At 42.6% G+C, this 15675-nt stretch overlaps 1 protein-coding gene across 6 annotated transcripts in view; it reads right to left on the bottom strand.

The window, feature by feature from the left end:
• The window catches only part of MFSD8 (major facilitator superfamily domain containing 8), a 55742-nt gene that overhangs the window by 36954 nt on the left and 3113 nt on the right, over positions 1-15675 (bottom strand). For all 6 annotated transcript variants that reach the window (XR_004182687.1, XM_031664276.1, XM_031664274.1 and 3 more), the window contains exon 2: positions 7464-7555. Coding sequence is in view for 5 of the 6 variants with exons in the window: in XM_031664274.1 (XP_031520134.1) it covers positions 7464-7555 (92 nt within the window). In the remaining variant the exon portion in view is untranslated. The remainder of the gene's footprint in view (positions 1-7463; positions 7556-15675) is intronic.

Raw genomic sequence — 15675 nt, 5'->3', positions numbered from 1 at the left:
CCAAAGTGTTGGGATTACAGGCATTAGCCACTGCGCCCAGCCATCACTGTCAATTTTAGAACATATTTGTCACCTCAAAAAGAAACTCTATACCCTTCAGCTATCACCCTGTTTCATCCCCTCTCCAGTCAGCTGTAAACAACCACTAATGCACTTTGTTTGTACTCTATAGATTTTTATCTGTATTTTCATACAAATAGAATAATATAATACATGGACTTTTGTCTTGTCTTCTTTCACTTACTATTTTTTTTTTTTTTTTTTGAGACAGACTCTCGCTATGTCACCAGGCTGGAGTGCAGTGGCACAATCTCGGCTCACTGCAATCTCTGCCTCTTGGGTTCAAATGATTCTTCCACCTCAGCCTCCCGAATAGGTGGGATTACAGGCACGTGCCACCATACCCAGCTAATTTTCTGTATTTTCAGTAGAGACGGGGTTTCACCATGTTGGCCAGGATAGTCTCAATCTCCTGACCTCGCAATCCGCCCGCCTCGGCCTCCCAAAATGCTGGGATTACAGGCGTGAGCCACCGCGCCTGGCCTTAGCATTATATTTTCAAGATTCATCCATGGTGTACATGTATGTTCCTTATATAAACCCTATTTTAAAACATAATTTAATTATTAGCTTCATTTCAGGCCGGGCACGGTAGCTCACGCCTGTAATCCCAGCACTTTGGGAGGCCTAGGCGGGTGGATCCCAACGTCAGGAGATCGAGACCATCCTGGCTAACACGGTGAAATCCCATCTCTACTAAAAATACAAAAAATTAGCCTGGCGTAGCAGCATGCACCGTAATCCCAGCTACTGGGGAGGTTGAGGCAGGAGAATGGTGTGAACCCAGGAGGTAGAGCTTATAGTGAGCCGAGATTGCACTACTGCACTCCAGCCTGGGTGACACAGCAAGACTCCGTCTCAGAAATATATATAAATAAATAATTATTAGCTTCATTTTTAAGTATTTTGAATTGACACAGTTACTTAGATCAGTAAAGGATTAAAAGCACCAATTAATCTTTTGAATCAAGGCTACAATTTTGGAATATAGAAATTTGTAAACAAAATGTTTAACATGCCAGTTAAAATCTAAAGTTGACCGGGTCAACTTTAAGTGCCTGTAATCCAAGCACTTTGGGAGACCGCGGCAGGCGGATCACTTGAGGTCAGGAGTTCAAGACCAGCAATTGCAACATGGTGAAACCTCATCTCTACTAAAAATATAAAAACTAGCTGGGCATGGTGGCGGGCGCCTGTAGTCCCAGCTATTCAGGAAGCTGAGGCAGGAGAATCGCTTGAACCCGGGAGGCAGAGGTTGTGATGAGTTGAGATCGTGCTACTGCACTTCAGCCTGGAAGACAGAGTGAGACTCTACCTGGAAAAAAAAAAATTCTAAAGTTAAAATAATTTTCTTATTTTGCTGATGAATTTGAAATTGTTTCTTATAATTTTAGATAATTGAGTACTCAAAACTAGAAGTGTTTAAAATGGAAAAATAAATCAATTGCAGGCATTGCTACCAAAACAGTATCAACTGGCCCCTTCCACCTTCTTGATGGAATCCCAGTTCTATTCAGGTATCCATACTTCCTCAACAAAGCCTCATGGTCTAAGAGAAACTCTCTCCATGTTCGATTCCAGAGGGTACATTCTGATTAGTCTAAAAAATTCAATTGGAGTAATCCCATTATCTTAGTTGATGTTGGTTTAGAAATTTACAGGTCACACCTGTAATCCTAGCACTTTGGGAGGCTGGCAGGCGGATCACCTGAGGTCGAGAGTTTGAGACAGTCTGACCAACATGGAGAAACCCCGTCTCTACTAAAAATACAAAATTAGCTGGGTGTGGTGGCACATGCCTATAATCGCAGCTATTTGAGAGGCTGAGGCAGGAGAATCGCTTGAACCCAGGAGGCGGAGGTTGTGGTGAGCCGAGACAGCACCACTACACTCCAGCCTGGGCAACAAGAGTGAAACTGTCTCAAAAAAAAAAAAAAAAGAAAAGAAATTTACAGGTAATATAGTTCTGACAAGTGAGAAGTGACGGGAGGTTTATTTGGGAACCTATGATCTACCTGGGGACTTCTGGGAAAGGATTCATCACGTCTGAGGAGGCTGTAAAAAAGGTCTCTTTTAAATAAATTTTAAAAATTGCCAAGAATGGATATGACACTTGCAACTCCTGCAATAGTCTTGCTATAGCCTAAGAATGAAGCCAATATGTAGAAGAGTATAAACCCCCAAAATTTATTGAAAAGCGGAACCACAGCCCCACTGAATCTCGTCTGGAATTGTTCTACTGTGGATATCTTGTAAGACATAATAAATTAGGCTGGGTGCAGTGGCTCATGCTTGTAATCCCAGCACTTTGGGAGGCCGAGGTGGGTGGATCACTTGAAGTCAGGAGTTCAAGATCAGCCTGTCCAACATGGCGAAACCGCATCTCTACCAAAAATACAAAAATTAGCTGGGCATGGAGGTGCATGTCTGTAATCCCAGCTACTTGGAAGGCAGTAAACCAAGATCGTGCCACTCTACTCCAGCTTAAAAATAATAACAGTAATAATAAATTACATTACTGTATAAGCCAACTGATTCAGCACTTTTTCTGATATTTGCATAAGGCTTTTTTTTTTTTTTTTGAGAATCTCACTCTGTGGCCCAGGCTGGAGTGCAGTGGCTGGAGTGCAGTGGCGTGATCTTGGCTCAGTGCAACCTCTGCCTCCCGGGTTCAAGTGTATTTTTAGTAAAGATGGGGTTTCACCACATTGGCCAGGCTGGTCTCAAACTCCTGACGTGATCTGCCCACCTCAGCCTTGCAAAGTGCTGGGATTACAGGCGTGAGCCACCTTGCCTGGCCCTGCACAAGTCATTCTAACTGATACAAAATGCCAGGTGAAACTGTATTATAAAGAATAGTTGACCCATCAAAAAGTGGGCAAGGGTTATGAACAGACATTTCTCAAAAGAAGGCATGCATACAGCCAACAGACACATGAAAAAATGCTCATCATCACTGGCCATCAGAGAAATGCAAATCAAAACCACAATGAGATACCATCTCACACCAGTCAGAATGGCAATCATTAAAAAGTCAGGAAACAACAGGTGCTGGAGGGGATGTGGAGAAACAGGAACACTTTTACACTGTTGGTGGGATTGTAAACTAGTTCAACCATTATGGAAAACAGTATGGCGATTCCTCAAGGATCTAGAACTAGAAGTACCATATGACCCAGCCATTCCATTACTGGGTATATACCCAAAGGATTATAAATCATGCTGCTATAAAAACACATGCATATGTATGTTCATTGTGGCACTATTCACAATAGCAAAGACTTGGAATCAGCCCAAATGTCCATCAGTGACAGACTGGATTAAGAAAATGTGGCACATATACACCATGGAATACTATGCAGCCATAAAAAAGGATGAGTTTGTGTCCTTTGTAGGGACATGGATGCAGCTGAAACCATCACTCTCAGCAAACTATCTCAAGAACAGAAAACCAAACACCGCATGTTCCCACTCATAGGTGGGAACCGAACAATGAGATCACTTGGACTCGGGAAGGGGAATATCACACACCGGGGCCTATTATGGGGAGGGGAGAGGGGGGAGGGATTGCATTGGGAGTTATACCTGATGTAAATGACGAGTTGATGGGTGCTGACGAGTTGATGGGTGCAGCACACCAACATGGCACAAGTACACATATGTAACAAACCTGCACATTATGCACATGTCCCCTAGATCTTAAAGTATTAAAAAAAAAAAAAAAAGAATAGTTGAAAATATCCTTTATCATTCACTTTTCTTTTCACCCAGTATTGAATCATGCACAAGTTTGGCAAGTGAGAGAAAACAGGATGATTGGGGTAAACAGAAAATATATGGAAATATATATAGAAAATACATGGAAAGCAATTTAGTAAAATGACCTTCCTTAAATTCCTCTCAGGGGAAAGAGACCACTTGTAATACTAGTGCCTATAGATTTAGAGGGTCTCAACTTAGAAAAAAATTCATTTCCTAAAACAGTCCTTTAAAAACTATCACAATATTGATCATTCCTATACATTCTCATTCCATCCTTTTAACATGGTTATAGATGTTTAATATTTTGAAAAGTTTTCCTCATGAAGTTTTACTTTTTAGTAACTACATATTCAGAACTAATGTGGAATAAGTTAAAATACATCAAGCAATACAAATTAAGATTCTTGTATTTTACTTTTTGCATGTTTTAACAATATAAAAATAAGATGAGGTTCAGAGGCAACAAAAGATAAAAACAGCCGGGTGTGGGGCTCATGCCTGAAATCCCAAAACTTTGGGAGGCCAAGGCAGGGGGATTACCTGAAGTCAGGAGTTTGAGATCAGTCTGGCAAAAATGGCAAAACCCCGTCTCTACTAAAAATACAAAAATTAGCCAAGTGTGGTGGCACACATCTGCAGTCCCAGCTACCAGGGAGGCTGAGGCACAAGCATCACTTGAACCCGAAAGGGGGAGGGTGCAGTGAGCCGAGATCGTGCCATTGCACTCCAGCTTGGCAACAAAGCAAGACTCTGTCTCAAAAAGAAAAAAACAGATAAGGTGGACTATATCAATATTTAACATTTCTGTGAATCACAGGATACATTTAGCACACTGAATAGAAGAGTCCTGGAATGGAAGAAAATATCTGCAAATCATATATTGGATAAGGGGCTAACACCCAGAATATATAAAGAATTCCTACAACTCAACAACAACAACAACAAATCCAATTAATAAATGGGCAATGGTCTTGAACAAACACTTCTCCACAGAAGATATACAAATGGACAGTAAGTACAAGAAAACATGTTCAACATCACTAATCATTAAGGAGATGCAAATCAAAACAAACGAGATACCATCTCATCCACTAGGATGACTACTATCCAAAAGAAAGTTAATGTTGGAGAGGATGTGAAAAAATTGGAACCCTGACTGTTGGTGAGAAAGTAAGTAAAATGGTGCGGCTGCTATGGAAAACAGTATGGCAATTTTTCAAAAAAATTAAAAAGAAAATTATAATAGTATCCAGCAATTTCACTTCTGGATATATACCCAAAAGGACCGAAAGCAGGATCTTGAAGCGATATTTGCACACCCATATTGAGAGCAGCACTATTCACAACAGCCAAGAGGTAGAAGCAACCCAAATGTCCATCGACAGATAAATGGCTAAACGAAATGTGGTAGGCCGGGTGCAGTGGCTCACGCCTGTAATCCTAGCACTTTGGGAGGCCAAGGCAGGCCAAGATGGTGAAACCCCGTCTCTACCAAAAATACAAAAATTAGCTAGGCATGGTGGTGGGTGCCTGTAATCCCAGCTACTTGGGAGGCTGAGACAGAGAACTGCTTGAACCTGGGAGGTGAAGGTTGCAGTGAGCCAAGATCATACCACTGCACTCTGGCTTGGACGACACAGCGAGACTTCGTCTCAAAAAAAAAAAAAAAAATGTGGTATACACTGAAGGCAATCAGAGTATGCTACTCCAAAAATATGCTGCTTTGCCATATTAATTATTTCAAGCTGAAGGCGACCAAGAAATAGCAGATGCAGGAAGGGTTCTCTGCTCTCCCCTTTTCTGCCTGAATGCAGAGAACAGATTGAATTTTGTTTTGTTGTTAATTCTTTGAGGCACAATTGAGATTCTGTTACCTACAATCTGTCTTGGGACATAAAGACACTAGTATAATTAAGACTGTACATTTAAACTTAAGAAATTTTGCACTGGCCAGGCGGGATGCCTCATGCCTGTAATCCCAGCACTTTGGGAGGTCGAGGCAGGTGGATCACCTGAGGTCAGGAGTTTGAGACTAGCATGGCCAACATGGTGAAAACCCATCTCTACTAAAGGTACAAAAAAATTAGCTGGGTGTGGTGGTGTGCACCTGTAGTCCCAGCTACTCAGGAGGCTGAGGCACAAGAATCGCTTGAACCCAGGAGGCAGAGGATGCAGTGAGCCAAGATCATGCCACTGCACTCCAGCCTGGGCAACTCCACCTCAAAAAATGAATAAATAATAATAAATAATAAAATGTTTTTAAAAAGAAATTTTGCACATCTTCAAGAAGTAGCAAAACAAATCATTCACTGATGGCTGTAAAGATGAAATACTTTTGGCCAGGCACGGTGGCTCACGTCTGTAATCCCAGCACTTTGGGAGGCTCAGTCTGGCAGATCACAGAGTCAGGAGATCGAGACCATCCTGGCTAACACAGTGAAATCCCGTCTCTACTAAAAATATAAAACAATTATCCAGGCATGGTGGTAGGTGCCTGTAGTCCCAGCTACTCAGGAGGCTGAGGCAGGAGAATGGCATGAACTGGGAGGTGGAGCTTGCAGTGAGCCGAGATCACGCTGCACTCCAGTTTGGGCGACAGAGTGAGACTCCATCTCAAAAAAAGGAAAAAGAAAAAGAAAAAGAAAAAAAAAAAGACTGAACCGGGCGCGGTGGCTCACGCCTGTAATCAATTACAGCACTTTGGGAGGCCAAGGTGGGCAGATCACCTGAGGTCGGGAGTTCGAGACCAGCCTGATCAACATGGAGACATCCCGTCTCTACTAAAAATACAAAATTAGCTGGGCGTGGTGGCACATGCCTGTAATTCCAGCTGCTTGGCAGGCTGGGGCAGGAGAACCGCTTGAATCTGGGAGGTGGAGATTGCAGTCAGCTGAGATTGCGCCACTGCACTCCAGCCTGGGCAACAAGAGTAAAACTCCATCTCAAAAAAAAAAAAAAAAAAGATGAAATACTTTTGTGAGTACATGAAAGTGTTAGGAACTCTTAGTAGCTGTCTAGTTTCATTTTTATGTACATTTCTTAATGTTTTTTGTTTCTTTTCATTAAAAAATATTAACATCAAATAAATTTGTATACTTTTTTACTGTTAGTGTTTCTTTTGTCAGCTTAATTCACCAGTCTTAGGCACGTAACATAAGAGAATAGAGGAAAAGTTTCTGCTACCCTACAATACATATAATGGACTATATAGCCTTTAAGTAAAAGGAAATTATCACAAGTGCAACATGGATCAACTTGAGGACATTATGTTGAGTGAAATAATCTCATCACAAGAAGAAAAATACTATATAATTCCATTTATATGAGCTATCTAGAGTAGTCAAATTCCAAGAAACAAAGTAGAATGATGGTTGCTAGGGCTTGGGGGATGGGAAAACAGGGAGTTGTTTAATGGGTATAGTTTCTCTGTTGCAAGATGAAAATGTTCTAGGGATTGGTTGCACAACAATGTGGATATACTTAACTACTGAACTTAGATATGGTAACATGGTAAATTTTATGTTACATATTTTTTAGCACAATAAAGATAATTTCAGAGGCAACAAAAGTAAATGAAGTAAATGAGGTTAAAATATGACATCTGATCTGAATTGTTAAAATTATGTATTTCTAATACTTACCTACACTGCTGAGAAACATAGTAAGATATAAAATCCTAATAGATCTCCATCGGCTCTTATAATGCTCTTCAGTCTCTAAAATGTCCCATTCTCTAGGTGTAAAGAAGAAAAAAGTAGTATAAATTTATCTCATTACATGTGGATCTTAAGTGTCAACAATTGTATTATCTACTAAAGTTATGAAAACGATGTGATAGAGGTAGAATTTACTAATACTGGTTCTGCTACACTAATTTATCTATGAATAAGCATTATTTTTTTGAATTTCCATGGATTGTATTTATGCATTATTGTATATAGAAATTTGGGAAACAGTATAGTTTTAAAAGAGGAAACATTTTGCAAGGCAATTATTTTGCTACTGTTGATATGCGCAGATTTATTAATCAAGAATGTTGCAATTTATAAAAATGAATAAACTACATCAAGATAAATCAAATAAACTAGCTACAACTAGATCCCCCATAGCTACTAAGTACTAAAAAGTAGTAACTGTCATCATTATAACATGCTGTACTTGATGACAGCAAATTAAATTGCTGCAGGAAGCTGTTTTGGCTTCCTACTTCAGAAAATAGAAGTGATACCAGGAAGGTTTAATGTAACCTAAGAAATTTTCAGCCCTGGGACCTCCTAAATGGGTTACCAGATAAATTTTACCAGCAGACAAAAGAGAGACCATGACACCCTAGACATAAGTGATCTTTTGGACAAGTATCTGATCTGGACCAAGGGCATGTATACTAAGTAGACATCTTACCTCCATTAGGTGACACATGAGTCTATACACTCATTACATTTTCACATACACAATAGAAACAGTTAACAAGTTCACCTTAATGTGAGCATTATCTTTTCAAATAATCAAGACATGCAGAACAGACAAAATGCCTTCTTATGTACCAAGATTAATTTCTTAAAAATAAGCCTTAGAACTGTCAAATTAGTCTTCCAAAAAGAAACTTTTTTTTTTTTTTCAAACGTGATATGGTTCGGAGTGGTAAAGAGGAAAGGAAGAAGAAAAACAATGTTTTTTAGATGTATTATATGCCAAACATATTAGTTCCTAATATATTTAAAATGTTTAACACTGTATATGTCATGCCATACAAACAAACCTCTTCTAGGTCAAAGGAGAGTAGATAAGAAAAAAACAAAAATAATAGACCTTAATGATAATGTAGCTTACCTGAGAAAAATACCAGAACCCCAGATACCCATAGTTTGAAATCAATATACTAGAATTTGAATAAAACATCATATATATCTAAGTTAGGGAATCAAGAAGTAAATTATTTGATTCTAAAAAAAAAATAAAATTGTTTGAGTGACTGATTTAGAGCTCAGTCAAAATCTTTCTTCTTTTAATGACAATTATTAAATATTGAAAGGACAAAATTAGAAAATAATTTAATGGCCACTTTCTATGTAACAATGGAAGGATCATCAATGGATGCTAAAACAACTGGTTGAAAGATTGTTAAGGAGAGGACAGTCAAAGGCCCTCAAATGTCACCCCAGTGTCTGCTTACTAATTACAAAATGGAACATGAACCTTTACAATTGAAAGATATAGCAGTCGCCCTCTTAACAAGTGGTCATGTTTGGCATTCCCAATAGTGGGATGTCCTGCTACAGTTTTATCCTATTCAATATTTCTATTACAAACTGAAATACTCCAAATGATAGCATGCTTGTCAAACTTGTGACTTAAAAACTAAAAGGAATACACAATATAGTGGAGTGAACTGAATAGCAAAGTGAGTTAGATAAAATTTAACAACAGCCAGGTGCAGTGGCTCATGCCTATAATCCCAGCACTTTGGGTGGCCAAGGCAGGCAGACTGCTTGAGGCCAAGAGTTCAAGATCAGCCTGGCCAACATGGTGAAACCCTGTCTCTACCAAAAATACAAAAATTAGCCGGGCGTGGTGGTGCATGCCTGTAGCCCCCGCTACTTAGGAGGCTGAGGCAGGAGAATCACTTGAACCTGGGAGGCGGAGGTTGCAGTGAGCAGAGATTGTGCCACTGCACTCCAGCCTGGGTGACAGACAGACACTCTGTCCTAAAAAAAGAGAGAGAGAGAAAATAAAGAAGCGTGTGCTCACTGACAGAACAGTGTAGTGGTATAACAGTTACGGAAATAAACTGAAAATATTCTATAAAGATATGCCCTATAAGGACAGATACCCTAATAATACAAATTTTACAGAGACTAGGCTAAGGTTGCAAAGAAAGTGTGAAATCAGTTGTAACTTGGATCAGTAACATGTGAGCTACAAATGGTTTTTACAGATGAATATTTGTTATCAGTTTGATGACAGAAAACACCAACTCGGAAGTGCAATTAAGGAAAATGTCATCCCCTCCCCCACCAAATTCTATCCCTTTCATTAGCAAACCTATATTATACTTATTAGTATATTTTAAATGTCATTACTAAAAATTTCTGTGGAATTTGTTTTCTGGTTATCTAAACATCTATACAATATCCTTTATTTTTCCCCTTGCCCTAAACAGGTCTAAAATATTTACAATCTGGGACTTTACAGGAAATGTTTGCCAACCTCTGTTGTCTGTCCTCCACAGTGGGGGTCAGTGGGGAGCACTGAGGATTCAAGAGGCCAGCTCCACCAGACCAGCAAAAAATAATCAACCTTGTTAGTGAGGAAAGGTTGGTGGTGACTAGACATGTTTGTGCAACATATTCAAAGTGAACAGGTCCTGCCAACTAGCTATATATAGGTTCACTTTACTAGGGAATATACTAGCGTTTTTAAAGACATATACTTATTGAATTATTTTCAAAATACTCCCTTTTTGTTTTTAAAATGCTTAATCTAGAACCTCAATCAGAGGTATTGATTACTGGCAGGAACATCTAAATTTGGACATATTCTAATGAGCATCAATCACTTTGATGAAATTAAAGCTAAGAGTATGAAAAAAAATCACCTTTTGTACAAGGTGACAGAATGTACCAGAAGACCACATTTAACCATAACTCAGGGATCCTGCAATTATCTGGAAAATAGCTAAAAATCAGGACGAAGCAAAAGAATTCTGAGAAAACCAAATGTCACAAAGTCCACGCACTCAAGCTTATGCACTTAATAGGAAAGACATTTAGCTCTCAGTCAGAACTACCAGGTTGTAATGAAACAGTTATATGAAGCATAGATACAGGGTTATCAAAGTTATAACAAACAAGAAGCCCCAAATTAAAGCTGGTGGAAAGAGTGTGGTGACAGCAACAACAACAAAAAAAACTGTTGCTGCCAGATTTCAAAAACATGCTGCAAGAATAGTCTGCCAGGAAAACAGTCTGTCAGAAAAACTAAAAAGCAGATGTAAGTACTTAAAAGTAGAGCAGCTGGCCTCAGAGCCTATTGATACATTTGGGACTGTTTGCTTCTATATCAGCACTTTGGGAAGCTGAGGTGGGTGGATCACTTGAGATCAGGAGTTTCAGATCAGCCTGGCCACATGGTGAAACCCGTCTTTACCAAAAATACAAAAATTAGCCGGGTCTGGTGGCCCACGCATGTAATCCCAGCTACTGTGGAAGCTGAGGCAGGAGAATCGCTTGAACCCGGGAGGCAGAGGTTACAGTGAGCCAAAATGGCACCACTGCATTCCAGACTAGGCCACAGAGCGAGACCCCGTTTCAAAAAAAAAAAAAAAAAAAAGTATAGTAGTGCAGAATAAATTGGTATAGAAGCAAACAGTCCCAAACGTTTAAATAGGCTCTGAGGATATCACTCTATTAAAATTCATTTCAGCATCGATATTCATTTTAATGATCTCAACATAAAATCAAGATAAAACTGCATTCCATAAACTCTGTTTAGTAAATCAAGGACCAGAGAAATACATTTTCCAAAGGGTTTTGAGTTAAGAGTGATCAAAAAAGGTTTGGTGCTTACGAGGAACAAATGAGTAAAAATTAACATGGTCATAGACAGCTGAAGTTTAACTGAATTTATTAATTTACTTGAGATAATTATGTATATTTCAAATAAAATAATTCCATTTTCCTAAAGGTAAAAATACATAATTATGCAGTAAGAGGCAAAAGGTGAACATTGCTGAGTCATTGACCATAAACTAGGATCAAAACAACCAGAATTATAAGGATCAAAATACTGACATTATTCCTTCAATGCCTTAAAATTAGTTTTTATTTGTACATTTGGCACAGGACAAAGGCGAGCTCATTTTAGACAGGTTTGTTAAAGTATCAAGAGGTGTGGGGAAAAGAAAGATCAGATTGTTACTGTGTCTATATAGAAAGAAGTAGACATAAGAGACTCCATTGTAAAGGTAAACTGAGGCTGGAGCCGAACCGAGGAATACAAGGCAAATGGCAGTGAGAACAGCCTTTATTAGGACTCGTGGGCGAGGTTCCTCGGTCCAAAGGCGTGGGCCGAGGAAGTCGCACTGAGGGAGGACGTTAGGGGCTTTTTATAGCCCAAGAGGTAGGGAAGCTGGTTGTGCAAACAGGGCCTGGGGGGTCCTGAAACTACTAGGGCAGGAGTTGAGTAAGGGTCATGAGGAAGGGGTCTTTGGAAACTGTCAACCGAAACTGCTGTTTACGAACTTGTGGAATGCAGGTGAGCTGCAGGTCATGGGGGAGTGTGGTTGCCCAGCCAGAGCTCTGACGCATGTAAGTCTGCGGGTGTGTACAAGGGTGAAGGGAGTCTTTAACAAAAGGCCTGCTATGCCAGGTAACGCCGCCATGTTGGGTCTAGATTCCTGCCTAACCTTCCGACCTCTTTCTAATAAGAAAATGGGGCGACGTGTTCATCTGGCTGCTTCCTGCTGGTATGGGTCATCGTGGGGTTCTTTGGAGGTCGGAACTCGAGTATAGGGGTGGAGCAGCATCTGACTGAAAGTGACCTGGGAGACTTCTTTCACACGGTCCTGGATGAAGTGGAGGACACAGGGAGCTATGAGTAGCAAGAAGCCAATGATTAGTAAGGGGCTTAGAAAGGGTAGGACTTAACCGGCCACAGACAACTGCCACCACCTAAGTGAGGGCCTTGATCCGAGGTTTTTCTGGTGGAGTCTTTCCCGAATCTTTTCTAGAGTGAGGAGATTGGTTTCTACTAGTCCTGACTCATTGATGTAGTGTTCCGCTGGGAAGGGGAAACGAGGGGGTTAGGTTAGAGGAGTTAAAAGGGCTGGGTAAGGGTACCGCAACCAGTGGGGGCTTATTCAAGGCTGCACACAAGAAACAACGAGAGATGTTGTGTACCTCGGCCATGTGTACCACTTGAGCGCCTTCCCTGACTAAGGTTAGCCAGGAAAAAGGGTTGCTGCTGTCCTGGGGCTTGCTGCCTGGGCTAGAGATGAGACGGCTTCCTCCTGTTGTCTGATGTCAGAGGCCAGGCTGATGAGACTGCTTACGACCTTGATGTAGGCCTTAAAAGATCCTGAGTGGGGCCACAGCATAAGACTCACTATGCCCACCAGTTCTAGGAAGGACAAGATCTCTTCCGCATCCTGAGGAGGCTGGAGAGTTTCAATGAGGCTTATTCTATCTGCTGTGAGGCTTTTTGTAGTGGGTGTGAGGAGTATGCCTACGTAGGTGACAGAAGGGCTGCAACGTTGAGCCTTAGCCGGGGTAACCTCATAACCTTGGTCGCCTAGAAAATTTAAAAGTGTAGCAGTATCTGCAAGGGAGCACTCCTAGGAAGGACTACATAGTAATAAGTCATCGACATACTGCAATAGTGTGCTGTGGTTCAGGGGACAGAGGACAACGTCCTGTGCCAGTGCCTGTCTGAAAAAATGGGGGCTATCACGGAACCTCTGAGGCAAAACAGTCCAAGTCAGCTGGGAAGAAATATGAGTGTCTGGATCTTCTAATGTAAAAGCAAACAGAAAGTGGCAGTCTGGGTGTAGAGGGATGGTAAAGAAGGCATCCTTCAGGTCAAGGACAGTGAAATGGGTGGTGTCAGGGGGAACACGTGAGAAGAATGTATATAGATTAGGAACAACTGGAAAGGCAGGGACTACTGCCTCATTGATGAGGCGTAGGTCCTGTACAAGATGACAGGCCCCAGAGCTTTTCTGTACAGGTAGGATAGGAGTATTGCATGGTGAGTTGGTGGGAACTAGAATGTGCTGTCGGAGCAGGCGTGTAATGATAGGTTTTAATCCCTATCGATGTTCAAGGGAGATAGGGAACTGGGGTCTAGAGGGAAACTTGGAAGGGTCTTTTAGCCGGATGCGGACCGGAGTATGGTGCTGGGCAATGATTGGGATGGAGGTGTCCCACACCTTAGGGTTAATGGGGACTGGAAACGGGAGTGGGGGGTCAGCCTGGCGGGGTTTGTCAGGTGAGAGAAGGGGGAAGAGGAACGCGAGGTGTGGGGAGGGGTTGGGTCGGAAGTGAACTGAGGCCCCTAGCTTGGAGAGGAGATCTCTTCCTAACAAGGGGACTGGGCACGAAGAAATGATAAGAAATGAGTGCGAGAAGAGGGAGCCATCCAAGCGGCAAGACAGAGGAGGAGTCTGGCGGTAGGTGGAGGGAGTGCCATCAATTCCCATGACCGTGACAGTGGAGGGGTGGCTGGGGCCACTAAAGGAAGGCAAAACAGAGTAGGTAGCCTCTGTGTCCATGAGGAAAGATATGGACTTATCCTCTACCTGAAGCATAACCCTGGGCTCGGCGAGAGTAAGAGGGGTTCCCAAGTCTGGGCCTCTTCAATCTTCGTCGGTGTCGAGGAGCTGGAAGGCGCCTCCAATACCTGGAGGAGGGTCGTCACGTGGAGGCGCAGCGACCATCCTTAGGTCGGGGCAGTCTGACTTCCAGTGGCTCATCTGCCAACAGTTCGGACAGGGGCGAGTTGGCTCCTTTGGGTTAGGGCACTGCCTGGCCCAGTGGCCGTCGTTGCCGCACTTGAAGCAGGCACCAGGTGGCGCTCGGGTAGTACCTCTTTTCTGGGAGCTCCTGGAGCCGGCCAGCCTCAGGGCTGCTACCAAGGCCTGGGTTTGGAGTTGTACCTTCTGTTTTAGCCTGGCCTGTCATTGGGCCTCAGCTGCTTCCTCCCTGGAGTTGTAGACCTTGAAGGCCAGTTTGACTAAGTCCTGGATGGGAGTTTGAGGGCCGTCCTCCGCCTTTTTTAACATTTTTTGGATATCGGGGGCCAACTGAGAAATAAAGTATGAAACTAAGATGGCTCCTCCTGCAGGGGAGGCAGGGTCAAGGCGGGTGTACTGAATAAGTGACTCTGTCAGTTGGTTAAGAAAAACAGCCGGATTTTCATCTGAGCCTTGGACTACCTCCTTTAAGTTATTAAAATTGACTGACTTATTGGAAGCTGCCTGCATGCCAGCAAGAAGGCACTGGACCATCATATCTCGGCGGCGGCGGCCTGCCTGACCAACCTGCTAGTCCTAGTTGGGCTCGGCTGAAGGCACCACCTCAGTGCCAACTGGCATGGCGTGGTCAGTTAAATGAACCTGGTCAGCGTGCTGCCTGGCTGCCACTAGGATACGCTCCCATTCCTCAGGGCACAGGGTTGAGGTCATAACAATATGGGGATCATGCCAGGTGAGGTCATACGCCTGGCACAGGTATCTCAACTTTTTGAAATACTGAGTGGGGTTGGCCGAGAAAGAGCCTACACGCTCTTCAATCTTAGACAGGTCTGCCAGCGAAAATAGCACATGGACCCGGACCACTCCTTCGGCGCCTGCCACCTCTCGCAAGGGACACAGGAGGTCAGTCCTGGACCGAGTATGGGCTGAGACAGGCGAGCAAGGGGAGGAGGTGGAGGTAGGGGAGACAGAATCTGTCGGGTTTGGCGAGGGCACAGGAGGGGTGGATGGGAGGGGAGGCAGTGACGAGGACGGGGATAATGGTGGGTCAGGGTAAGGAGAAGGTTGGGTGGGAGACCGAAGGGGTGGCTGGGATAGGGTGTCAGGAGGCTCAGAAAAAGAGGAGGAATCATCCCTCTCCTTGCTCGAGGGAAGAGACTTTGCGAGGACCTGAGCTAACAAGCATTGAGCGCAGAGATCTGGGCAAGAACGCAAGTCCCAAAAGGCTTGAACATAGGCTATCTCGTGCCATTTGCCTAGTCTCTTGCAGAAGTTGGTCAGATCCAAGAGGATGTTAAAGTCTAGAGTGCCTTCTGCAGGCCACTGAGACTGATTATCCAATTTATACTGCGGTCATGCTACCATGCAGAAGAAAATGAGCCGCT

Source organism: Papio anubis, chromosome 3 (assembly GCF_008728515.1).
Source record: "Papio anubis isolate 15944 chromosome 3, Panubis1.0, whole genome shotgun sequence".
Classification (NCBI taxonomy): Eukaryota; Metazoa; Chordata; class Mammalia; order Primates; family Cercopithecidae; genus Papio; species Papio anubis.
This window is presented reverse-complemented; position numbering and strand designations above follow the sequence as displayed.